Source organism: Phaethon aethereus (assembly GCF_964289735.1).
Source record: "Phaethon aethereus genome assembly, chromosome: 12".
NCBI lineage: Eukaryota > Metazoa > Chordata > Aves > Phaethontiformes > Phaethontidae > Phaethon > Phaethon aethereus.
Genome location: NC_138588.1, coordinates 13,881,824 through 13,908,092, shown reverse-complemented (window position 1 = coordinate 13,908,092; position 26,269 = coordinate 13,881,824). Strand labels below are relative to the sequence as shown.

At 39.8% G+C, this 26,269-nt stretch overlaps 1 protein-coding gene across 1 annotated transcript in view; it reads left to right on the top strand.

Annotated features, from left to right (window-relative positions):
* The window catches only part of MYO5A (myosin VA), a gene marked incomplete at both ends in the record, with an annotated part of 101,240 nt that overhangs the window by 18,734 nt on the left and 56,237 nt on the right, over positions 1–26,269 (top strand). Inside the window, 4 exons of the mRNA XM_082005200.1 lie at positions 1,029–1,139; positions 2,608–2,779; positions 9,090–9,234; positions 25,239–25,395. Of these exons, the coding sequence (XP_081861326.1) occupies positions 1,029–1,139; positions 2,608–2,779; positions 9,090–9,234; positions 25,239–25,395 (585 nt within the window). The remainder of the gene's footprint in view (positions 1–1,028; positions 1,140–2,607; positions 2,780–9,089; positions 9,235–25,238; positions 25,396–26,269) is intronic.

The window sequence follows — 26,269 nt, the reverse complement described above, 5'->3', positions numbered from 1 at the left end:
CGTTTTCTCTGCCATCAAGTGCTGTGCTTTGACAAATACATTACAGTTATTTTGAAATAATTCAGTGGATTGAGAGTGTTTTGCAACATGGCTGCACCTCTAAAGTGAAGCAGCTGTTTTGTTTGCAAAAGGTGATGGGTGTGGGATGATCTCAGTGCTCTCTAGGCGTTGCAAGAGCATCAGTTCAGAAGTTTTAATATATTAAAAATGTCATAGCCTTTTCCTAGTGTTACTCAAGCTGTTTTCATATGCATGTATTTGCATGTACATGCAACTGTGTAAGTAACTAGATAGTTTCCATATACTTTCAATTGATTCTTGAGCATGAGATAACCATTCAGTCTGGCTTCACTCATTTAAAAATATTAATAGTCTTTCTGTTTTTGAAAGCAAGTCATATCTTTGTTCTGGGTTACTTTTATGAATAAAGTTTGGGTGAAAATCATCATTAACTGGAATACTAGATTTTTTGTTTTCTACTATTTGGAGGCCTTTTCAGTCAAACCTTTTTGGATTTTTTCTTTTGGCATTCTGGAGATAATCCATTTTAATCTTGCCCTGTTTACAACTACAAAGGAAAGAGCTTTTAATACTGGAGATAAGGTAACTTTGCCTGAATTAATACAGATGTGCCAGTGTTCTCTTAGGGGAAAAAAAAGCTATACAATTTTATGTTGCAAGTGCATTAGGATCTGCTCAGAAGAGTTTCTCAAATTAATATTTTTGATAGCCAAGTTTTTGATCTCTCTGAAAACACAGGTTTTTTCTTTGTAGATTTTCAACATTGGAACATTATTCTGTATGGAAAATGCATTTTCTTTCCATGTAGACAATAAAGTTAAGCCTGTGTAGCCTTTTATCAAAAGTTAGAACAACTTATTCACCTCAGATGTACTAATTAACTTGACTCTTGCTTAAGGGTTTGGCTGTAGAACATGCATTTTAAAAAAAAAAAAAAAAGCTTTGGTGTGACGTATATTGATGCAACAAAAAGTCACTGATCTTTTGCTGTTGTTTTTGTATTGCAGTATGCCAGGGTTTGGATCCCTGATCCAGAGGAGGTCTGGAAGTCAGCAGAACTTCTCAAAGATTATAAACCTGGAGATAAAGTCCTCCAGCTTCGACTTGAAGAGGGCAAGGTAGGTCTGTGTATTGTTAATAAGCTCATTGTTTTTGCTCTTGACCAGAGTATCTAACACAGGCAGCTGTATTGTCAAAATATATCCGTACTTATGTATGTGCAATTATTCTTGTCCACTGACTTCAAGTGGTATTTTTTTGTGTGACAATTTATACTGTTTATGTACAAAAATCCATTTTGCCTGATTTTTAAAAATAAAATAAAACATGTTGCTTTTCTCCAACTGCTTGTTGCGTTCAGTTGCATCATCTTTTTCTACTTATGCCATTAAAGGTATAACCCTGGTTTGATATTCCAGTGAGAACAGTGTTGCTAGGAGAACAGTGTTGCAGAGAAAGAATTGTGACTTTTAAGTTGAACATAACCATCAGAAGATTGATAAAGATAAAAAGGGACAAGGATTAAGAGCATTATGGAAATGATGCTGTATACGGTGTAGAGAAATGATGACACGTCTACAGAAAGCTCACAACCTTCTAGTGAAGGCCTGTTCATTTTTTTTCATGCCATTTAAATGGTTATTTAATTTTCATATATAACGGTGGTGATCCCTCAGATCTTTTCATGGAAAATAAAGATCTACTGCAGTTGGTAAAATATTTATTTTTAATTTCTTGTTGTCTTACCACCGGCCAGTTTAGATCCTACTATCATGTATAGACCTACGTAGCCATGACGTAAATAAAACAGATTATATATATAGGAAAGCCTCTAAATAAAATATTTTACTTGAATGCATTTCAGTCTTTGACTCACATTTCTCATACGGCAAGCTGAGTACAACCTTTACAATGTGACGAAGATTAATGTGTCCCCCCCCGCCATATTCCAGGCTGTGTGGTGTTGCTGCACACTTGAGAATTGTATGTAGCAGAATGGGGGCGTTTGCCAATTAAGTCACATTGTGTGGGGACAAGAAAATAGCAGGTAAATAAAGTAATTTTGGACCTAGAGACAGATGCAATTAAAACATCTACATCAGAGATTAATTTATATTTGTAAAAATTGTAAGTAGCCTTTTTTTCAGTTTATGTGTTCTTCATGGCGTTCTGCCAACGTTCTTGTGTTGTATTACTGTGTATGAATGTGGCTATAGACTGATGGCAATCTGCTTCGTCTGTCTGTTCCGCTCAAGAGGAAAATAATATGAAAAACTAGTTAGGTTTATGGTATAACATATTTTGTTTTATTTAATAGAAAGATTTGGCAGCAAAAGAAAGGAGTTTGCTTACGTAATACTTGAAAAAGACGATATCTCGTTATGGTTGCCTGTTGCATATAGAAAACCCTTTTGGGAAATTTTAAATTTTTTGAGAAAGAACTGCTCCTCAAATCACCAGATAATTTAAATCTTGCATTGTGTTTTTGTAACTTGGGCATGTTTTGCTGGGAAGAATGGTGAGAGGGACTGAATGAGGAAACTTAAGCACGAGCTTTTTCAGCATGTGTTTTCATTTGATTTTCAGGACCTAGAATATTGCCTAGATCCGAAGACCAAGGAACTCCCGCCCTTGCGAAACCCTGACATACTTGTTGGTGAAAATGACCTCACAGCGCTCAGTTATCTCCATGAACCTGCTGTTTTACACAATCTCAAAGTTCGATTTATAGACTCTAAACTCATCTATACCTATTGTGGCAAGTACTGTCTTTTCATACCATAATCTTTACGGAGAATGCTGTAGACAGGAAAACAAAAGTTGGTTATTGATATGTGTGCTTTTAGCTTAAAATCATTTAATGATAAGGCACGTTGGGCTGTTTTTATGAAAGTCTCTGTATTTCTGGTTAAGTGCATCGAGTAGACTTGAAAGTATTAAGGTTTAGAGAAAATTGACTTTGCTTTGTATCCCTCTAGCTTCTCAATGGACTCTGTTTATAAAATGTGTATTCAGCAATTTTAGCTTGCCAGTGGGGTTCCTGGCTAGTTGGTGTTCCCCTTAGGCTTGCTTAGATAGGCACGGGCTGGAGGAGGGCTTCACATGGTGCAGATGCAGCAGGCTACCTGTGCTGTTTGGTGGATTTATTGTCTACCTCTGCATTGAGCTCCTCTATCTCTGTACAGAAGATACTGGTTTATTTTCTTTTTCATGTTTTCCAATCAGTACCACTATAGAAGTGAATTTGTAACAGTGTGTGAGCCAATACTTGTCTGTTCACAATTATGAACAATCTTGGCTTTAAAAGTACCATTGAACTCTCAGTAGGGGTTACCCAAAGTTGTAATTGCCTGTGATATTTTCAGATGGCCAGAATGGGGGAAGTTACTTTAATGATCACTTCGTCATAGATTCAAAATTGCAGCCGAGTGGTCTATTTTAAAGAAACATTGTGAGATAGTTTAGGCTCAAAATTTAGATTTCATCATTCTGGGCTTCTTTCTGTATGTGCTCGTGTTTCTTTTAATTCTCAGTGTTTAGTGAAAATACATTGCTAACTTTTACTGTAGCCTTTCAATATAAAAAACTTTTAAAATTTTTCAAATATTCAAATAAGTACTTTGGATATTGTGTTAGTGCATAAGAAACAGTTTAAGTCACTGGTGGATTTTTTACATTTTAAGCTGAGCGAAACAAAACATAATCTGATGATGTGACTGCTAGAAACCATATATTGAAAATTTCCTTCTCATAATTGTCTGATTAAGGCAAAGACACATTCTTCCAGTAGATGTAGTTAAATTATCATTTGCATATTCATTTTAGCTCAGTTTATGCCAGAAGAAAACATGCCCCATGATTTCTTTTTAATTATGTGTCCTAGTTTCCACTGAGATAGAGTTAATTTTCTTCCTGATAGCTGGCATAGTGCTGTGTTTTGGATTTGGGGTGAAAATAATGTTGATAACGTACTGATGTTTTCAGTTGTCACTAGGCAGTCAAGGACTGTCCAGCTTCTCACGCTGGCCTGCCAGCACGTAGGCTGGGGATGCACAAGAATTTGGGAGGGGACACAGCCGGGACAGCTGGCCGCAGCTGGCTAAAGGGATAATCCATACCATACAATGTCATGCTCAGTATATAAAGCTGGGGAAAGAAGAAGGAAGCGGGGGGATGTTTGGAGTGATGGCATTTGTCTTCGCAAGTAACCTTTATGCGTGATGGAGTGTCCTGGAGATGGCTAAACACCTGCCTGCCCATGGGAAGTGGTGAATGAATTCCTTGTTTTGCTATGCTTGTGTGCGCGGCTTTTGCTTTACCTGTTAAACCGTCTTTATCTCAACCCATGAATTTTTTCACTTACGCTCTTCTGATTCTCTCCGCCATCCCACTGCGGGGGAGTGAGTGAGCCGCTGTGTGGGGCTTAGTTGCTGGCTGGAGTTAAACCACAACAATATGCAATTTAACTTTGTCTCTAATCAGACTTTTGTAGGGCAGTCCCAGTTCCGGATATCGCAAGCCAGAGTGTATTGAGCCTTCTTGATGCCATCATATATTAGGCTTGCTGTTTGTAATTTCATTGTATTTTGCACTACTTCACAAACTATAGAGTAGGGAGGTCATGTTGCAGAGTTGCCCCTGACAGATCTCAGCTAATCTTGACTGCAGGTGTCTGAAGCAGGAATTTGTGTTTTGCAGTTGAAGGCCTTGTCCTGTCTTGGTCAGGAAAAGGAGTACGGCAAGGGTCAGATTTTCCCTCTTCTGGTCACTGTTAGAGCTCCACCCCTGGTGATGGATATGGAAAGCAAAGGCAACTAGCACATTAAACATCTTCTGATGGGCAGACTGCAGGCATTAATGTCTTGCCACCTTTTCCTTACTCTGGCTACTCCTAATCTGTGGATGCTCAGCAGAGTGCATCTGCTCCCAGTCCTGCTCTCAGCAGTGTCCAGACCACAGGGGACTGAATCAGACTTTGCCTCACTTTGCTTGCAGCCAGCCTTCATTCCTGTAGCAGTGGGAGATGATTCATACCCACGTCTCATCCTATCATGCAGTCAGAGCATGACTAGAGGCACAGAATAATTTAGGTTGGAACAGACCTCTGGAAGTCTTCAGTGGAGCTCCCTATTTAAAACAGGTCTGACTAGATCAGGTTGCTCAGGGCTTGGACCAGTCAAAGTATCTGAGTATTTGAGTATCTTCAGTGATGGAGATACCACAGCCTCTCTGGGCAACCTCATGCTGAGGGTGCATGTTCTGGTCCTGGTACTGGGAAACCACCTCAGTTCCCCCAGTTCAGACATTGTCTGTGTTTCTGTCCCTAGTGCCCCCATGCCAAAGCTCTTCATGGGGGAAACATTTTATGCAACTGGTGTCTCATGGCCTGAACTTGTAAGGGGTTTTCAAGTCTGAATTTCGTGGTCTTGTGCTTACTGATACCACCTACCTCTGCCTGGTTCGTGTTTTGGCTGCTTTACAAATATGCTCTGTGTTTAGCATCCATTAAGAGGCTTTCAAAAAGAATGTGCTGTATGCTAGTTTTGTTTTGCTGTGTTTGGGAAGACATGAAAACAACATGGCTGGGAAAACATGAAAACAACTAGTGCTGCTTTAGTTGTGGGTTTGGCTGGTTTTATAGTTTCCTATAGGGCTGGAAGGCTTTTAGCTCTTCATGGAATGGGTCTGCCAGAGAGCCTGGGATGGCAGAGCTTGGTCGGCTGTTTTGCTTCCAAACAAGTTTCAAGTGATGATTCTGGGAACTGCGTGTGGGTTTCTTAGAAACACGTGGATCCAGTAGCGTGGGGGTTCCCGGTGGTCAAAGTGTACATGAAGGAGGTTTAAACACTAACTGGTGACCTGAGGAATGCAGTGTGCTATGGATTTATTAGCTTGGGATGTAGGCATATGTATGTTACGTTATAAGCTAAGGAAAATAAAGTTGGCCTGTTGTCCTCTAAAAACCTGATCCTTTGGCCATGGCCATTCACCTTTCAACCCGTGCTATCAGTTCCTGTCCTGAGCTTAAGTTACTTCCCCTCTGCAAAGATTGTTCTCCAGGCAGGGCTGTAAGGCAATGAATTGTGATTGCATCCTTAATCTGATTCGCACATTAGCCAGGTTAGTTTAAATACCCCGTGAAGGTGGTTTGAGCTAACCCAGCTGATTTAGTCTGAAGGAGATTAAAAACACTTTAATCCACCAAGAGAATTATGGTAACATTATTCTCAACCAGCAGAACTAGAACTGGGATGGATGGATGTCCACCGCACTCGAAATTAATTCAACCATGCTGTCCTTAGTGTAATATGTCAAATAGATATTAAATTACTTAAAATTTCACTTTGAAGTAATCCAAACTTTTAAACAGAAAACCTCCTGATTTCTTAATTTCAAGTCAGCCTTTCACCAGCAATTCAGAGGTGATTTATAACTTTCTTTTACTGTTGGGAATATGAAATGAAGAATTAATGAAGGAAATTGAAAAGTTACGAAGGAAAATTTGAATGCTTACATTGAAAAACTGCTATGGCTGTGGAGAAAACTCAGTTAATACTGGGAGCTAGTTCAGATGTATAAAGTACTGCCTGCTATGCAGGAGAGCAAACTTTAAATTAATAAATTATTTATATTAATATCCCGTTTGTGCACAGATGGGTGAATACATTCAAGGTAAAAAAATTAGCTAAGAAGAATGGCAAAAAGAGTAGCCAGAGTTCAATTCAGTGTAATTGTAAGAACAAAACCATATGTAAATCTGATCTGGGAAGGCTCATGATATTTTAAAAATGTTTTAATGTTGATAAAAAGAAGTTTATATATAAATTAATCTGGATTATAGTCCTGTGAAGACAGGGTGATTTAAAAGTTCCATAGAAAGCGTGTAATTCCTAACTCACTTGTTTTGGATATTTCCAGGTAGTAGTTGCTTGTTGATTTTACAGAGCGCTACTGAAGTTAAGTGATTTAATATGCTGGAGACTTGTCATGGGGCTGCTTGTTTTGAATTAAAGGGTTTATTTTTGCCAACGTAGACAAAAGGAGAAGGGAATTGTCTGAAGCCTCGCACAGCTTTTTTTTAATGTCTCTTTGATTAGACCAACAAGCCTGAGAGGCTCAGCTTGGTGGTCCAGCCTTACTTAACTTTTTACTGCTTTTTCACAGTTACAAAGGGCAGATGTTAAAAACTGACACCGAAAATATTCCTCGAGTCTGCTAGTTCTGAGGTCTCTTCCCCTCCTTAACGCCCCTCTTATTTTTTTGACTCATTGCTACAGCATTGAATAGAACTTGGCATGAATTGTTATAGAGACTTTTCACTTGAGCTCCTGAGTCATTGCAGTGAGAAGTCATGGCTGATGGAAAAACACTGACTCTTCTTACATGGGCGTGTCTAGCCGTAAACCTTGCCATGTATTCAAGGAAAGAGATTGAGGTCTCTCAGATCTCTTCATGAAAGATATCCTGTTGTTTAATGTTTTTGCTATGGTTTGTGCTTGATCTATAAATGCATGACAGGGTTTAAAAATGGGATGGTGCTCCCAGCAGTAGTGCCAGACTGTAGATGCTTTCACTTCTCTCAGCTTTTCCATGGACAATTTCTTAGATAGACATCACAACACTGTAATCTGCGTGGCGCAGAGGGCTGGGATCTGCATTGAGGAAGTTTGTGCATGTGAATTTCTGAGCAAATTCAGAAGTGAGTTGAGTGCTATGGAAATGTTTCTGGTGCAGATTCTTCAGGGATGGTTTATCCAAGGAGCATGTGTAGCATGCTTGCTGTAGTCACTATGCAGCCATCTGCATCTGCATTGTCACTTTTAGGCACCAAGATATATATGTAAGAAGAAATTCTGTTTTTAAAATGGCCACAGTTAAAATTGGAGTTTCTTCCCCCCGCCCCCCCTGCCTTATCACCTTGTCAAGGTGAGCAGGAATTGCCATGTCAAGAGAGCACAGTTTGCCTGACATGGCTGGGTCTCATGTGGCAGTGATCAGTGTTTTCACCCCTGCATAGAGCAAATAAATGTTCCCTACCCATTGTAAATGCTGCAGGAGAGAAATGTGTAAGTAATCTTTGTCAAATCATCCCTGTGGGCAGAGCAATCCTCATTTCCCATGAAAAAGAAAATCGTACCAAAAGCATTTGAGATCTCACTTTGTGGCTAGGAAGGATGTACAGAGTAAGACTAGGTTTTCCTGTGCGGGGAGAGTAGAAGGATGGCATGAGTTTAGGGATGCTGTAGTAATGAGTGGTATTAAAAAAGGCAGATATGTGTTTACCTGGGATGGAAAAACTAGAAAATGGAAGGTGTAAGTAGTTATACGCACAGATGTAATAAGATAAGGGTTTTACGGTGCCTTCTAGAGTTGTAATTACTTGGTTTCCTGCCATGACTGTGTACTGCTATGTATCAGCCCTATCAGCCCTGTGTATCAGCCATATGAAATACGTCTACATCTTTTTTTTTTTGATCCCTTCAAGCAGGAGGTTGTCCTGTCTGACTGGCAGAGATGCCCTGGAATCCAAATTACACCATGACTCTACTTTGTTGCTTATTACAAAAACTGAAGATGTTATTACTGGGCATAGCATAATGGCTGAAGGGTTAACACACTTCATATATCCAAACTAACGGTCAGCGAGGCCATGTAGTAGTTATAATTCACAAATTACATTATCATTTGTAATTCACAGTAGAACACAGGGAAGTACAATGCACATACATTAGTTTACTGCACTGAGCAGGCTGTATTTCGAGTTGACACACTCTGAATCTTGTTGTTTCACACATACTAGCTTTAGAAAGTCAGATAGAGAGAAAAAATAAAAAGTTGTCCCTGATGTGTTTCCTAAAGCAGGGTAGAAGTAAACTCTTCTGATACTTTTTGTATGCAAAACTGTAGTCACAATAAATATCTGTTGAAGTTAGTAATGTCAGATCCTTATTCTTCTCTAGTTAATATTTTTAGAAAGGTTAGAACACTAGTTGGTGTTAAAGACATTTTTTGTTTGTTTCATTTTGAAACAACTATTAATAATTTCTTTTGTTTCATTTCCTTTGTAGGTATCGTCTTAGTGGCCATAAATCCTTATGAACAACTGCCTATCTATGGTGAAGATATCATCAATGCGTACAGTGGCCAAAATATGGGGGATATGGATCCACATATCTTTGCAGTGGCTGAAGAAGCATATAAGCAGATGGCCAGGTTTGTAGATGCGAGTCTTGAATTCATTCTTTTTCTAAAAGGAATAAGACTTAAAATTTCTGGCCAGTGGCCTTCTCTTTAATTTATAGCTCATGAAATGTTTAGCAATATCTGTCTTTTATCCAATGTCTTAGTACATTTCACAAGAGGGTAAGTTGCCTGAGTTAGGCAAGCATTATGAATGCCATGGAGATCATGGCCACTGACAGGTAATGGGAATAACCACAGATCTCATCAGTATTTAGGTCTAAAATTAGCCTAGTGCTTTATAAGATTCTGTTGTTTTAATTTGATTAGCAAAATGTGGAGATACTTTTTAATCATCAGTGGATTTTTAAAGGGAAAAGTGCCAGATTCTTAACTGTTTCGTATTTATGTGTGATACTAACAACAGAAAAAAATATCACTCAGCTCATGAGTGCTATTACAGATTCCTAGTCGTGTTGGTAAAGTCCCAGCTACATAATCTGCCTGTGGCTGTTGCTGACTAGAATTAAGAGAGAGCAGAGGGATGGTTGCACAGAGTGCCTGAAAACAGTGTCTCTAAGGCCACTGTAACAGCTGTGCAGGAAATCCTCATTTTTTTAAACATTGCATGAAAGTGAACTTGTCACCCAAGGAGGACTATTATTAGAAACTTCTTTCCCTTCACCCCAAGAGCCTGCCAATTTGAGGAGCTTTTGAAAAATTTTGTTCCTAGGATAAAAGTCTTTTGGGCTGCTGTGTGGTCTTTGCTTAATAAGATGGTTCCTGGTATCCTCACTGGTTAACTGCAAGCTATTGATACAGTTTTCCTTGTTGACAATACAGTCCATGATCAAATTAATCAAGTAAAACAGTGGCAGATCTCTGGATTAATTGTGATGGCCCTCAAGCCACACTGCAAGGAGGGTGAGGCAGGGGGAGAATAGGTTGAAAATGATAAAATGTTAATCTTTGAAATTAGCTACCTGTTCGTTTAAGAATCCGTATGAAAGCTAGAGTGAACAAAATGCTCCATATGCTGTGAAGTTGGTCAGCTGTGTATGTGAATATGGTGATTTACAATACCCACATGATAGATAATTTCAAAAGAAAACGGTATGGTACAGTGCAACATTTCATGGCTTAGGGTAATTGCAAAATAGCCAGCGTTTCAAAAATACCCTACATCTGCACTGTTGAATGGCAGAAGTATTCACCTTACTTCTTTTTGGCTAAGAAAATAGACATATAATCTGGTACGGGAATATAAAGGCAAAACTGTGTGTTACAACAGTCACATCTGCATTGTGGCTCTTTCAGTCTAGATCACTTTTACAGATCTAGATCACTGTTGTTTTGAACAGACTTGCTAGTCAAGTCCCTCCAAAAGCTTTACAAAATAAGAATTTATTAGCGTTGTTTTATGTCTGAGCCACAGTACAGTGACCTGCAGTTGTATGTCAGTGATGGATGTAATCCAGGTTTCCATAATTTTTGTTCTTAATATTAACCAGTGGAAGTAAGAAGTTGGAGGGGGCTCTCTCTCCACTGGCTGCCTCTAACCACTGTTTGAAGCGGGCTTACCTCTTAACCTGTGTTGAAATTTCAAATTGCTGGATCGCCTGTATTCTGTGTGCTTGTTAGCTGAAGCCTGTGCAGTGGAGATTTCTATCTGCCACCATTTGAATTCTCTGCTGTCAGAAGGGGGCCAAGATTTTGGCTAGATTTTCTGCTGTGGTTTTTCCTTTTTGTGTTAATTGCCTTCTCTTCAGCTCTCGTCATGCCCTCTAGCAGTTCTGCCATCCTGAATAACAACAAATAAGATGCGGTAGAAGTTCATGATGAGAAGTTACATAAGCATGGAAATGATCTTAAATAATCCTTTTGCATTAATGAATTAATTCCTTTGTGTGTCTACAGCATGTTATAAAAATGTGTTATTCTTTTATGAATAACTGACAGTCCTTTCATAGGTGCAAAATGAAGTCTGAGCACACAATGAAAATTAGAAAAATTCCTCTACACTGAAGTAACAATTTCATTGTTTATTTAGTTTCCCAATGTTTATTTCCTTTTGTCTCTTTTTTTTTTTTTTGCTTGTTTAAGAACTTTTTCTGTCATTTGGACATACTGGGTTTGCTCATTGAATTTTGTTTTCTAATGCAGTTTCCAATTCCTTAATCAGTTCTCCTACCCTTTAACTTCGGTGATACTTTTTTCACTCTGAACAAATCACCTTTTACTCCTGAATAATGAAGTTAAAGAAAAAATGTGCAGATTTACATTTCTGCAGATGGTTATTTAAAAATGAAAATCAAGTTGTCTGTGACCATTTCATTAATGCTTTAATAATTGCATTGAATATTCATATAGTAGCTACTCATATGGCATTAATCTGCATTTATGCATGTAATTGATGAGATTTATTTTTCTGTGTTTCAAATCTTTCCTAACTCCATGTTTCAATGATCACTGGAATAATTAGTCGTGGTGCTCCTATCCATGAGGCTTCAGTAAGCTCTTCTAAATATTTACTCCTTAGGTCTTCTGGTTAATTTATAATTTAATTATTTCAAATTTGTTCTTGCCAGCTTCATTACCTCATCTGCTGTGGCTGAGAAACTCCTTCCACATGCATGATTGTAACTGAATGATCTCTGTGGTCTTCTTCAGCTAAAGAAAATGCCCCATGACAGCAATCAAGAAAACTAGTGATTGAACGCTAAATATTTGCATTATGTCTTCAAAAGAAATACAGTGCAAAAATGTTGGGCACTGGAATGACAGGGGTGGAACTTAATCTGGCTTGTGCACAAAACCTGATATTCAGCAACTGCTTGGGGTTAATTGCAGTATAAAGCAGCACATAAAGATGCCTTTGCATGTGAAATTTTCTGCATAGAGAGAGCCCAAAGGTGTGGTACATGTGGCTGTGAAGTGATGTGCCTGTTTGGCCATCCACACCAGTTTCTGGTGGAGGGCTAGTGAGAAGGAATATGGCTCATCTCTACCCATAGCTGATGAGGTAATAAGTGATTACTGTTTGCTCAGTAGCTTCTCATCTTTTTCAGCACTGGAAAATGTGCACAGCTCTTTTAAGACTAATCTCATTCTGCATTATTATTTCTGTTGTTTTTTTTTTTTCTTCTTTTTTCTCCACCCTATCTCCTCTCTCTCCTTCGATTCCCCTTCTCATCTGTATCTTCGTGCTTTTTTCCTTTTCTGTCTCTACCTCCTACAGCTACCCTGCATGCTGACAGCTTTGTTTCCAGCACCTTTCCTCTGCTGTGCCTAAAATAAGCAATGAATTAGTTTTACAACTGTAGTTAAATTCTGTTAGATTTAGGGTTATGTGTGCCTCATACTTACCAATAACTTTATTGGTTTGGGTTGTATGACCCTCCAGACCATAGGTGTAAAGGGTTCCAGAGCAGATCTCTTCCTCTGTCTGAGTGGGAGGAGATCCACCTGCAAGCGTGTCCCAGCGGGAGGTGGATCCCAGGGAGGATTGGTCGGATGGGGACCTGTCCGAGGGGCTCACTCTGCCTCAGGGCTTCCGTGCAGAGTGGTTTGGGGGTTGCTGTAGTTCTGTAGGAACAGCTGTAACAAGCTGTACTTTTGGAAAGCGCTGGGACCTGCACTCTCAGGTCTCTCTTCTCACAGATAGGCAATGTATTGTTCATGGATAGCTTGCTGCTGTTGAGCAAATGTATACAGGTTCAGGACAGTGTTTAAAGCAGATGAGTGGAAGTAGTTAAAGGAATTAAATTATTATTGAAGGAAGTTAAAAGGAAGTAAATTATTATTGAAGAACTTACTTTTGTCTCAGAAATATAAACCACAATGTCAGCATGTGGGTGTTTAGCATGTGTTGAACCCTTTAAACTACAATGCGTACCACTTCTGTAAGTCAGTATTTCCAAATTATTAACAAAAAGACGCTCAATCCTCACAGTTACCCCTCTGTGGTAACTATGAAAATTGAGGCAAAGCATCAGTTGGCAAGTATTTGATTTTTTTTTTATTTTTTATTAAAGCATTACATCTTCTGTAGGAGCCATCAGCAGATGCAGTTCATTTTCTTTGTAATATTCAGTAGAAACCTCCATTTTTAATTCTATGGTTTGCAATAACCAGGTGTTGATTATACTCTTGAAACTGTTAAGAATTGCATCAATGTATGAGACTTATGATTATCAGTTTCCTAACACTATTCAGAAAAGAAGTTCTAAATCACTCTTGCACAGGATCCCTTCCCCTGCCTAGTGAGGCTATATTGCAGTAATTAAGATAATGTATTTTTTTATCAAGACTTTCTTGGTCTGGCTTGTTCCATTCTACTTATGATTGATGACAGATACAGCAGAGTTCAGTGCTTTTCAATTTAATGAATTAACTTGGAGATTTCCTTCTGATTAATTAGTAAAGTCGTCTAGCAAAGTGCAAGTTGAAAGTAACATTTGCAAACAATTACATGCTGATGAGATCCCTATAAAATTCAATGAATATCAGGTTGGAAAGCAACAGTGTTTAAAGTGTCAGTCTCCAAAGTTTTGCTTTTTCTGTTTGGACAAAGTATAATGATTTAGTCTATAATTCTATGATTTATTCAATGTTAGTGTGTATCTTTTTCATTAAATTACCTTTAATAAGTAGACTGCCTCTCGGTTTTGTCAGATTTTCGGCGTGTGTCTGATGGCCCTCAGCTACAGGAAGGTTTTTTTCTATCACTTTTTGTTCAAAAGGAAGCTTGGTGAGCTGTTGAGTAGGTGTTTTGAAAGCACCTTGACTGACAGTCTCCAGTTATCCCAGGCATCCTAAGATGATGTCCTCTTATTAAAATGCATGTTTGATCAGCTGCTGCTGTGCTTCTGAGTGTCTGATAAATGGATGCTCTATTCTCCCCTGGCAGAAGTTGCGAGGGGGATGATTAACAACCCGTCACGGATCTGCATCCGGTTATGAAATGAAAGCCTGCTGTGGTGGGTACTGTACAAACATACAGCGGCCTTCTTTGACTTATGGCTTTGACATATGACATTTTAAATTAAATACTTACCTTGAAAAGAGATGGTACTTTTAGGGTTCTGTTGTTACAATTAGGGTGAAAAGGGAAATTGTCCTTTCTGGTGAGAACAGATACTTCTGGAATAGTCTCTTATGCTTTGGGTTGACACTTTTTGGTGTTAGGGGTACAAGACAGCAGGTGGGGTAATCAACTTGATGTAACATCAGAGGCCTACTTGTATGAGCAGTGATTATTTTTAGGCAACAAAAAGGTTAAGTATGGGCATAGCTGGAAGCTAGAGTTCATGTGAGGTGTCCTGCTGGTAGCTAAGCAATGAGCTTTCCTAAACTATTGCAGGAGTGACCTCTGACTAATCCCTAGATAAATGAGTTGCATAGTGCTGGCTCATCTTTGTGCTCCTCTGGAGTGCAGTCTGTCATGATTTTGCAGCATGTGCTGATCTCAGTTTTCTTCGTTTGTATGTCGAGAAAGGGTACCGTCAATTCATTATTTTTTTACCTTTTGCCATTTTTACAGTCAAGATCTGTGTTTCCTGGATACAATTAAAGTGGCAAGTGGTGTGATTTGTTAATTGAAAAAAAAAGTACATCTACTGGTTTTGAGAGTATTGCAGTATGGTTTTACCAAGCTGTTGTTGAAGAGGACCAAAAGATGCTTAAGAACTTTGGGGCGGCTCAGTTTGCAGCTGGAACAGACTCAAGAGAAATCAGGTTATGTATAATAGTAGTATTTCACCTTCATCTGGCACTTTCCATAAGCAGATCTCAAAGTCTGCTACAGGAGAGATCAGTGTAATTATTTCAATTTTATAAGTTGAAACAGACATGGGGATTGGGAGAGCAACTTTGGTGAGTTCACCAAGGCAGCAGAAGCAGGGCATAGAGCCCCTGAATCGAAAATCCTTATCCAGCATCTGATGACTTGATCACACCAGCTTGACAATCAAATATGTGAGAATAGAGTATTTAATTGATAGGGCAGCAGTTAAATGGGTTTCCTGGTAACATTCTCCCAAAGCTAATTTGTTTTGAGTATGCAAAAATTAACATCCTATATTTTGCATGCCTTCATTTCTTGCAGCATTAAGGGGTCTCTGTGCCAGGTAACATATATTGCAGAACAACATTTGCTTTCACGCAAGGCTTCATCTCTTCCCTGAACTTTACAAATATGCACCAAAGTCTGTCTCCTTTAATAGTGGTATATCAATTTCTGCTTGTATAGAAGACAAGTAAGGCAGGGATGGTGTGCTGTGGCTGTGCCTGGATCAGCCCAGAGTTGGTCCCAGGCACTGAGCTTCCGGCCCCCGGTCCTGTGCTCCGCACGTCCTCTTTTCTCTAGCAGCTAAGGAAGATGTCAGTGAGAAATGTTCCAGTTAAAAAACCAGTTAAACTGGAAACGTATTTAGAAATGTGGTTAAAGAACGTGGTTAGCTGGACTAATGTTTCATGCCTATTAAAAAGGAATGATTTTACGAAGAATTAATTTACTGCTTAGTTGGGAGCAATTGTTGCGACTCAAGGTGCAGCTGAACAATTCTCTGAATTGTTAATGCGTGGTGTCTGTGAAGACTGGGATGTGTCAGGTCAGAGCATGTTAGATCCAGATAGTCACAATAAACCCATGGGTACAGGGTGTGCAGGTGGAACAGACTAAGAAATGCGGCTGCTGTTCTGCGCAAGAAGTGACGCTTGCTCCTGGGGCATAGCACTGGTAACTAACTTTTTATTTTCTTTTTTTTCCCTCCCATCACATCACCATGGAATGGTTCAAAGCACTTTAGTCTCTAATAATTAATAATCCTTAGTGCTTACATAGCACTTTGTACATTCTGGGCGTTTTACAAAAGTTACCTTGCTAATCCACACAACAGCCCTTCGAGGGTGGAAGAAATAATTACCTGTATCAGGCCACGCCTTTTGGGATGTGCCAATACAAGTGCATTTGGAGGCTTTGGCACTGGGAACGCTGGGATGACGTGGCTCTGCAGGGAAGGAGGGGCTGTGCCGCTGTGCAAAGGAGCACTTCAGGGAGGAAACTTTAAAAATTATGGAAAAGGTTTTCCTGCAGTACAGGTGAAGGCAGAATACTGGGGTGGCATTTATTGGTGCTGCCTGGTTGCAGGGGAGACTTCTCCAGAGGAAGGTGACCTCCCAGGGAGAGGGGCTCAGCAGCTACATAAAGAGAATGGAAAGATGTGCTTGCCTTCTGTGGGCTATAGGAAGCAGCTGGAAAGTCAGAGGGCAAAACGGGGGTGCTTTCCCATGGTAAGAAGGCCAAGAGCAAAATCCAGAAACGGGGGATAACAGAACTTATTTAGGGCTGCAAAGAACTTTGTGATTAAAATAGTTTGTTCGGAAGGTTGACGAAGGGCAAGATGTTGCCTCCTGCCCTCAATGTGAGAGGTGCTGGGAAGGCTGCCCAGACCTGGCTGCTGCGGTTCTCGATTGGTCCGAGGGCATTAGAAAACTGCTGAATGAATTCTTGGTTTTTTATTTACCGAACAGTTAAATTACTTTTATTTGAAAAACAAATCCTGGGTTTGTAGAGTTGCCAATTTTTATAATGGCTCCTAACAGATGCTGCACACCCTGGGCTGAATTTCAAAGGCCTTTGCACTGAACAAGTGCTGCTAAACATGTACAGCCTTGTTTGCTGCCACACACCACCGTGCTTAGGCAAAGGTGAGGCTAAATATATTGCACTGACTTGTGTTAAACCTTCCAGGACTGGTGGGTTTTACAGCTGCCTTTCATTTTAGGGTAAGTGTAAAAAGCAATTTTGGTCTTTTAGAAAAGCAAATAACCGTGGGGATGGAAGCATCACAGAAAAGGGGAGCACGATTGCCCAAAGAGTGAACCTGGGACCTACCCTGACGGGGGGCTGGGCAGGGCAGGTGTTGGGGAGAGCACAGGCTGGTGCGCTCTGCAAAAAAATCCTTGTACCTCTCCCAAACCACATTTTGTGCTGAAAAAAAGAGAGTGTCCTAGGAAAAAAAAGTGCATGTACTTTGGTTTCAAGTTTTACAATCACTGGTATTTCTAGGAAACACTGTATTTATTTCTGCATTTATTGAAGTCAGACCTATTTAATGAGCCTTCAGCTGAGATGTGCAAAACCTCATCATTTCATCTTGTACCACGGATTTGTCCTTTCGTTGCTTTATTCTTTTCCCTGCATTCTTCTGATATGCATCCTCTTTCCTACGCTGGAAGATGCCCAGTCCCTGGAAGACAGTGCTCCCTTCAGCCTGCTGGGGCTGGCCTTCTGCAGCTGGCGAGTTCCTTCCTAAATTTCATAATAAGTTAATCAAACTGCTTTCTATGAAACTCAAAAAACATTCGATACTACAGAGAATTCTTAACGTTATATTGATTACTGATGAAAGCCAATAGATTTCACAAGAAAGGAGTTTAAAATCTTTTCTGTTTAAAAGCTTTTCCATTATTCCAGGGCTGAATGAGCTGTTTAGAACAGGTGGAGTATAAGCTGTATTTCTGTATTCCTGTAACGTTGTTGTGGTTTAACTAAGCAGTTGCTTAACTTAGTTTGCTGGCAGCTAAGCCCCACACAGCCATTGGCTCGCTGTCCTGGTGGAATGGGGGAGAGAATCAGAAGGGTAAAAGCTCCTCTGCAGAAAATTAACTCTATCCCAGCCAAAACCAGCACAAACATCAATACTTCTAAGTTATTTGGGAACACCGATAAAGCAGTTACAATGATATTTAGCACCTCCACACTGCTTTTATTTTCAGTGCGTTGTGTAAACCTCTTTTATTTCATCTTATCAATGAGGGAGTTATTTGGTAAATCTGTTATCTTGTTTTTGTTATAGCTGCATGGGAGGAACCTGATCTTTATTGAACAGATTTGTTTAGTCATGCTCTCACATACAAAGATGTGTGAATGTTCTGACTGTAGATACTGCAGGTTATTTTGGTCCTATGCTGTCACAGATATGCAATGGGGATGCCGTGAGACTGATTGCAAAAAATAAGATGCTTACTTAGGTCAGAGTTGTGTTTGCGTTGCTAGAGACAGTTCATCATGTCAGCTGCATGTAGGTATGTGTATCCTTGCATAGTTTGGACATCTGCTCTGTAGTGTAGGGTGTAAAACATGTCACTTAGCTTAAACTAGGTTTGCATTGGTCCCTGGTTAATCCTATGGCTCTTGGAGTAGCTGCAGCTAATGGAAGTACAGCAAGATTTCAAACATGCCAGCATTTCAGAATGAGTCCTGTCTGACCTTTCAGTAATGTAATTAGGTTTAAAGTACTTTTCTTGAGTTGATTTTCCTGCTGCTGTAATTCATCTGTAGGATGGCATGTCACTAAGTTCCTTTTCTGTCTTTGATGGGCACGATGCACGTTCATGTTAATGGTAATGATGTGTGTACGCCGAGAACAAGATCTATCCCAAATGTTCCCTGAGTCACAGGTTCCTTCCCGGGATTTTGTGTCAGGTTCTTTGATCATTCAAAATTCACTGTTTTGAAAATGTAAAGTCATTTCAGGCTTACAAGTCTGTCTTACTACCACAGAACTACAGTAGAGGAGCAGCAGTGAGACGAAGCAGAGCAGGCTGTCACTGCTAGATTAAATACAAGCTATTTATTGTGGTGTTCTTGCACTGAAGCAGTAGGAAATTTAAACGTTTGAAGGCTGCAGGATCAGGCCTTTGGCAGCAGCTTGTCCTGTTTCAATTTTAATAAAACATGAAATTGTCATGTGCCATGGGGTTAGTGCCTTTAACCATAACCTAAACTTGTTATTCCAAAAAAAAAAGAGAAAACGAGTAGCAACTCCACAAAAAAAGGCAGTAGATTTAATTAAACTTCTTGGCACTGGAGCAGTGAGGGGAGCAGATGTCCTGAAGGTGGTGGCCTTCAAACCACCCTGACAAGGACCTTCCCTAAAAACATCAGCACCTTCACAGTGTCCTCAAGGCTAACAAACGTAGATGATTTAGGATCAAAGGCAAAGTATGTACTTTGTACTTATTGCCCTGTTTTTTGGTCTCTGCATTTTATATTAAGTATATCTCAGATCTTTTCTGCCAATCTCATCAATGTTATATGGCATTGAGACGACTCAACTTTGAAGTAGTTCATCACAGGCAAGCATTTCAAAGTCCATATCAGATTCTTTTAATATCAGCTGTTAATGATATACTTTTGCCTGGTAGAGATGCTGGTGGCTTGGGTATGAATGGATTGATAAGAATATTGAGGTTGATATCAGTAATTGTGTCTTCCTTTTGTTTGTTTGCCTAGGCTGATGTTTTTGTGATGTGTGTGCTTACATACAGCTATTTGACATTACTTGCTGTGGAGTCATGAGCCTGAAAGACAAGATCAAGTGATACATCTGATGCATCACTCATAGGAAGCAAAAAAAACAGAAAAGCAATGTTGTGCTTTGATGATTAAATTGAATAGCTCTGGGCTTCCTTAATCTGCTCTGAAATGCTTATTGATGGATAGGTTTTTAACTGTTTTAGTGTTCCTGCTTCAGAGAGGGAACACTAAAAAAAACGCACCTCCTCTATTGGTATGGAGGAATAAGGTATACAGAGATATCTGTAGGGATTTTTCAGTCTATATGTCTTGATTATCCTGATGTGTTTGGACAGTTTGCTATGGAAATAACGGCTATGATGCAGTAAGCTGTTTTGTTTTTTGAGGGAACCAGCTTCAGTGGGTGTAGTGATCTTAAGGAATGGAAATTGTTTGAAAATTGACAACTCTGCCTTTAATGTTAGTAACTTGAATGTGCCATTTCTTGCATTGTTTTTTCTTTTTTGCCTCAATTTTTCCATTGGTCAACTGATATCATAAACTGATATCATTATCATTAGATAATGACAGCTTTCAATGATTAATCTGTGTTGTTGCAGCACTCTGTACATATTGAAGGTGCCCAGTGACAGTCTTGCTCTTGCTTCCACTGCAGCTGACAACTGTGCCCTCCTGGGAGTAGCATTTCTTCCATTCTGAGCCCTTCTGAAAGCATCTCCCTTAGATTTCTATGAAATGCAGAATTTAAAGTTAGTGGCAGTCAATACTATTAAAAGTATTACATTAAGATATATGCACATCCTCAACAAAGGTGTTTTTGTCACGTCTTGAAAACAAGATTTTTTTTTAACCCACTTTCTGGTTTCTTGTGCATTGTCATTTCATTTGTATTTGCAAAACCCTTTTCTGTATGTAAGGTATCTCAGGTCAGTTTGTAGTACTCCTTCCCCCCCCCCCCTTCCCCCGATGCTGAACCTCCTTTGAGCAGAAGCTGTCTTCAGTGTTGAATTTTTCAATGGTTTTTCAAAGCATAAAAAAACCCTGCTGGAATGTAGGTTGTAATCTCAAACTTCCAGGAGTTAGGTAAATCTACATCTATTCTGTTCTGGCACTCTGACAGTGAATTTCCTCATAAACGTATTGCCTGTCAACAGAATTTTGTAGGTAAAGCAAAATTGTCTTTAAAATTTACCAGCCTATGCACAAATCTCTTTCTGTGCTTTACCAGAATTCTGATATGAAAAATTAGTGACATTTATTGCTCATTCTATGGCCATTACTTGTCATAAGAAGTGGAGTTGTGAATGGCTTGGATACAGCCTCTGAATATTACCTTTCAAAATTAGGCATCAGCATTATTTTTGTGATATATTAAATTATCAGTTACATATTCCGTAGTGTGTTACTGTTGTTTTATTTGACAAGAATACAGGAATGTGTTACCCTCACATGACTCTTAAAATACAGGCCTGAGGGAATGAATATGGAAGATTTCTGAATCAAGTCCTCTGCTACTACAAGCAATCTCAGCCTATCATTTCACATTTCAGCTTGTGAAATGTTTGGGCCTATCATCTTAAAACTGAAGATTTATTTTGGTTTAGTCATTCCTTTATTCTTCTGCACTCTTCAGAAATGGCAAAAGCTGAATGTGGTCCTGACTGATGCCTGAACGTAACGCTTTGTGTTTCCGTGAATGGTAAACTGCTCCCAGTCAATCTGTTTCAGTCTGCTGGGGTTAAACAGCTTAGTACTGTATCACTATAATGTAGTTCCGCATCCTAAGATGCGATCATTATCCACCTTTAGGTGAAAGGGGACTCCTCCACCGTCTCATCTCCTAGCTTGCTTTCCCTCATTTCTCTTTGTTAAAAGCATAATTAAAATATTCTCTCCATTCAGAAGTAATCTTAATTTTAAAATCAGCTAATTATGTAACTTATTCAGGGAAAAAGCTCCAAGAAGATGAAGCAGTATTGCATAGATAATGGATTGTGTCATCAGGCTGCAGAGTGGTCTCACACATAATGCTGTTGCCCTACTTACTTGTTTCATTGGCTGAAAGTTTTAATTATAGCTTTTTTTCTGACTGGTGACATGTTAAGTGCCCAAAATGTCAGGTCAAAGGTTGGGGGCTAATGATTTAACTAAAAATAACTCCAAAGGTGTTACTTATACTTGAGAAAGAATTCAGGGTGTTATTACTTGTGTTTTCTGGGGATTTTTTTCCTTTGTTTTGATTTCGGTTTTTTGTTATTTTGTTCTGGTTTTAATGCAGCCTGATTATGACAATTTCATTTGACATAAGTAGAGGTTATACTTTAGATGGACCATCGCTTATACCAAACCATTAAAAATAATTCTCACCACATTTCATGCACTATCCAAGGTACTTTGATTCTATTTTACTAGTTATTTTCTTTTCAATGTGGCATTTTGTTCCTTTAAAGTTCAATGACATAAAAGAGCCCTCTGCTGAGCTGACACAGCTGCCTGGCAGGACCACCCCGTCCTCCTTGAAAGACCAAGTCTCTTGCTGCCTCTGGTAAGACGTCCACATGCCAAGTCTTCCCTGGGGTTGTGGCAGTAACAGCTCATCCCCTGCCGCTGCTGTCTTTGGGGTGTTGCGTTACGCTGTCCTTTCTCCTTCAAATGTTGAGTGTGATCTTGGGCATTTTGTTATGTTTTCCTTTCTCTCTGCCAAAAAGCAGAAAGAATAATATGCTAGAGGATGGTTACTCCAGTGTGTTAAAGCAAAACAATGGACTAATGTACTTTTGAAGACAAGAGCGGCTCTGAGCATGGATGGAGCGCTGGCAGGGCGATGAGAGAGGACTCTGCTGCAGACAATGAGCGAGCCCTTTGTTTCCCATGAGCGCCTTAGCTGCTGCAAACACAAATATTCATTGCAGAAGAGATGGCAGCAATGTTTTCAGCTCACACAGAGCCAGTTGTATCTTCTCTAGGTGAATTTATGAAAAGTGTATATGTGTATGTTCTTATACAGTAATATAATAATGGATCCCTTTTCCTGAGAACATGAATGAGTGCTAAGGAGAAGAGTATGTCATCGTATCTTATGACGTGGGGGAAAGAAACTCTAGGCTAATTAGCAATGATATTCTTAAGGAGAAATTATTTCAGCCTCATTTTTTTCATTAAATGTCTTTGAAAACATGGAGCTCCCTCCTCTGCAGTGCTCCGAAGAGCCCAGTGTTTGCTACCACTCCTGAGCTCCCGACGAGGGACTAGGGACTGCAAAACCAGCGTGCACTTTCCATGCTCTCACACATGTCTTTCAGGGGTGCGACAGTTAGAATGAGACACCTTTATTTTGATGTTCCTCTCTTGGCAACAGGGTTAGGTTTTTTGTTGATAGTTTTGTCAGAAGTCTATACTGCTAAGGTTGCATTACTTTGTTTTCTGAAAGTCTTCTGTACTTTGTGAACTAAGCTAAAAATAAGCTTAATCATCAGAGGATACATTTCATAGGGACTTGAGCTTCCCAAGTCTTCATATATTTAATGAAACATGAAGCATAGCTGTTGATGTACAGATGAGAAGCTTGTTATGTTGTTGCCAGTCTCCTGTGTTAGGCAGCTCCTAAAATCAAAACAGAAGTTTCATATTTTAGAATGGTATGCTTTGGGGTTTTTTTTCCTATTTGAAAGGGCACAGGAGGAATAAGAGAGCCATGCCAGTCCTATGAATAAATTGTTCTCTGTTTTTGACTCACTGCAGGAACTGTCTGTGTGAGAGGAGAATTGTTTGTTATGAGTTGTCCCATTTAAGCCTAAACGTTATGCCTTTGGTTGGACTTCTCCCCTGTCCTTCCACTGCTCTTTTTGACCATAAGAATCCATATAACTCACACCGCCTCCTGACGTGCAGAGCTACAGGCTATGCCTCGTGCACGTCTGTCTACCGCTGGTGGACTCTGGGAGCGGGAATGGGGAAGAAGCAAGAGTGTTTCTTCTTTCTTTCCCAGGTGGAGATCTTCATCTTCATCGCTACTGCAGGCCATACCAGGCACCACAGACCTCCCTCAGGAGGGTGTGCTGCAGGCTTGATGGCCGCTGTAACGAGAGGTCTCATCAGTGGGTGCTTTCGTTTTCCTGTGGCCAAGGCTGGCACCTCTGGCAGTTCAGTCTTTGTAACCCCGGCTGTCAAGCTGAATGGTTATTGAATGGTTATGCTTTCCCACCGAGGCTGACAGCTTGGTGTATGTGAATGTGTGAACTGTGCTGTAGTCATTCACACCTATCGCATGTGTTAAATGGAAGTGGAGAACATAAAATTAGGTTGCTTTGGTCGTCTTAACACTTTCCTTTTAAATTTAAATCGGCACCGAGCCCTTTCAAGTAACTTACTTTTACCAAAATGTGGAAAACCTGTTTCAACCGATGCCTTCGTTTGGTCGAATGGATCCGACCTGGATCTCCTGGAGATGCGTGACGTAACCAGATATTCCTTTAGCCGATGTCTTTGTGCAGCACGAAGTAGATGTTGGAATTGTGCTCTTATCTGGGGGCTTGGTGATGTTTTGTAACATAGGTAATAGCCTGAGAGTAGCCATGTGATCTGTAATCTAGCTTCATAATTTCAGCAGCAGCTTTTTTTTTACCATCTCAGAAATAGAACCCCAGATCTTCTGGAGGACCTTTAGGTTACAGAAACCACAAATAGTTTTTCCATACATATTTCTTCGCTTCCCCTGCATAGCATTTACTGATGGCCTCAGCAGACTATATGTGCTGTCTGAACGTGTGTGTGCCTGAAATTTCATTCACAGTTACTGTGCTGTAAGTGCAGCCTGGTCTGGGGCTTGGCTATATTTTCTATGTTCCAGCCCCAGCTCTGTAAAGCTTTGGAGTAAAATTTTATTCCTTCTTTCTCTGCTTTCAAGTATGTAAGAGAGTTAAGCTCACCCAGCTCACAGGAGTATTTTGAAATATTCATTTTAACTTCTTTAGCTTTGGAAATATAAAAAACTGTATAAACATGTATGGTCTTTATTTTAAAAGATTCAGGCTATATAAATGCTAATTTCTATTCTTGTTATTTTCTAGTGTGTTTATTAGTCGTACAGTTGGGGCTTATGGGTAAGAGCCCTCTTTGAGATGAGACAAAATGGTTCTAGTAGCAAATGGAGATTAATTTTTTTAAGTGAGAAGAAATTACTTCACAACAAAGGGGTTGTCTTCGCTCCAGAGCTGCTATTTGTGTCCTGAACAGCCCTGCTTGCATTTTTCAGGTTCAGAACAATTCTGGGAAAAGCTGGCGATTAGGTCAGAAGGACGAAAGATTTCTGTTGCTGACTCTGCTGTTGATTTCTCTATCTGTAAGATGGCATTAATCTTTACTAATGAGCACTGATAACTTAGTGGAGCACTGTACCACAGACTCTGGATAGAAGTAGCTGCAGAAGCACGTAGTGAATAGTGGTAACTGGTACTTTACTGTAGCCAGGTTCTCCAGAGCAGCCCTGCTGGCTGGCTGGACTGTCGCGGCAGCATCAATCCTGACTGGGCATCCTGGCTGCAGGCAGTCCAGTCAGCCGTTCAGGCAGCTTGGTCACTAACAGCGCCACGTGCATTTACATTATTGCTGTATTGCTAACATGTATGGTGGAAGGGTCGTTGCCAAGTTGGGAACACAAAAGGTCAGTATCCTTGAGAGAACAGCTGGTAATTAACATGTCTTTGTCTTTCAGAGACGAGCGAAATCAGTCAATCATTGTCAGTGGGGAATCTGGAGCCGGAAAGACCGTCTCTGCTAAGTACGCCATGAGGTACTTTGCCACAGTCAGTGGATCTGCCAGTGAAGCCAATGTTGAGGAGAAGGTCTTGGCCTCCAACCCTATCATGGAGGTAAGAGAGCTACTGCACTAAGCCCCACTCTCCAGCTGCAGTTACTATTCTGGGGCTAACATAAGCATTCAATAGAGGGAGCAATCCATACTTTTTTTTAAGGCTCAAAGAACCTAGAATAAATTTAAAATAAATAATAATAAATAAATAAATAAAATTTAAAATTTTGCTTTTAATCTATTTACCAGGAGGTGCCTTAGGCATCATTTTGTGTAGTATTTCTGAAAGACTGAGAGAAGACTGGAGGCAATATTTCAGTACTGTTAATGTGTTTCACATAACAAAGTAATTTTTCTATAAATACCGCTTTAAATCTATTCAGCTTTGTAACAGTGGTAGTTCCCAGACCGCTGGTCAAATGCAAGCGCAGAAGACTTTTTGTGCGTAAAATTGCAAAGAGGATTAAAACTTCTGGTCTTACACATCAAACGTGTACATCACGCAGTGGGGCAGGTAGATTATACTTGGAAGTGAAGAGAGTTGTTGAGTAAAGCAAATGTTCGATTTTAGGAAATGTGATTAGGGAAGATAGACTGAGAAAGCGAAGTTACATGAAGTGCACACAGTTTCTTTCAGAGGGGAAAAAGACAACTGAAGATGTAATTTTGCTATAATTAGCTCAGACTAACGTTTCAGTTCTGGAAATTGGTGTAACTAACTGTAGTCAAGTCCCAAAGCCATTGGCTTGGGAGTGTAGGTGGCTTGGGTGCTGGCAATAGACTGTGAGATAACATGTACAGTTCCCCCCTGCTTCAGGATCTCTATTCTCTGGAGAGCTCAGGAGATGCTGTAATTCTGATGTTGTGGCCAAACAGAAAACATTTCTTAGGCTCATCTGAATTGTTTTTTGTGTCTTTGCCTACATGTCTAGATT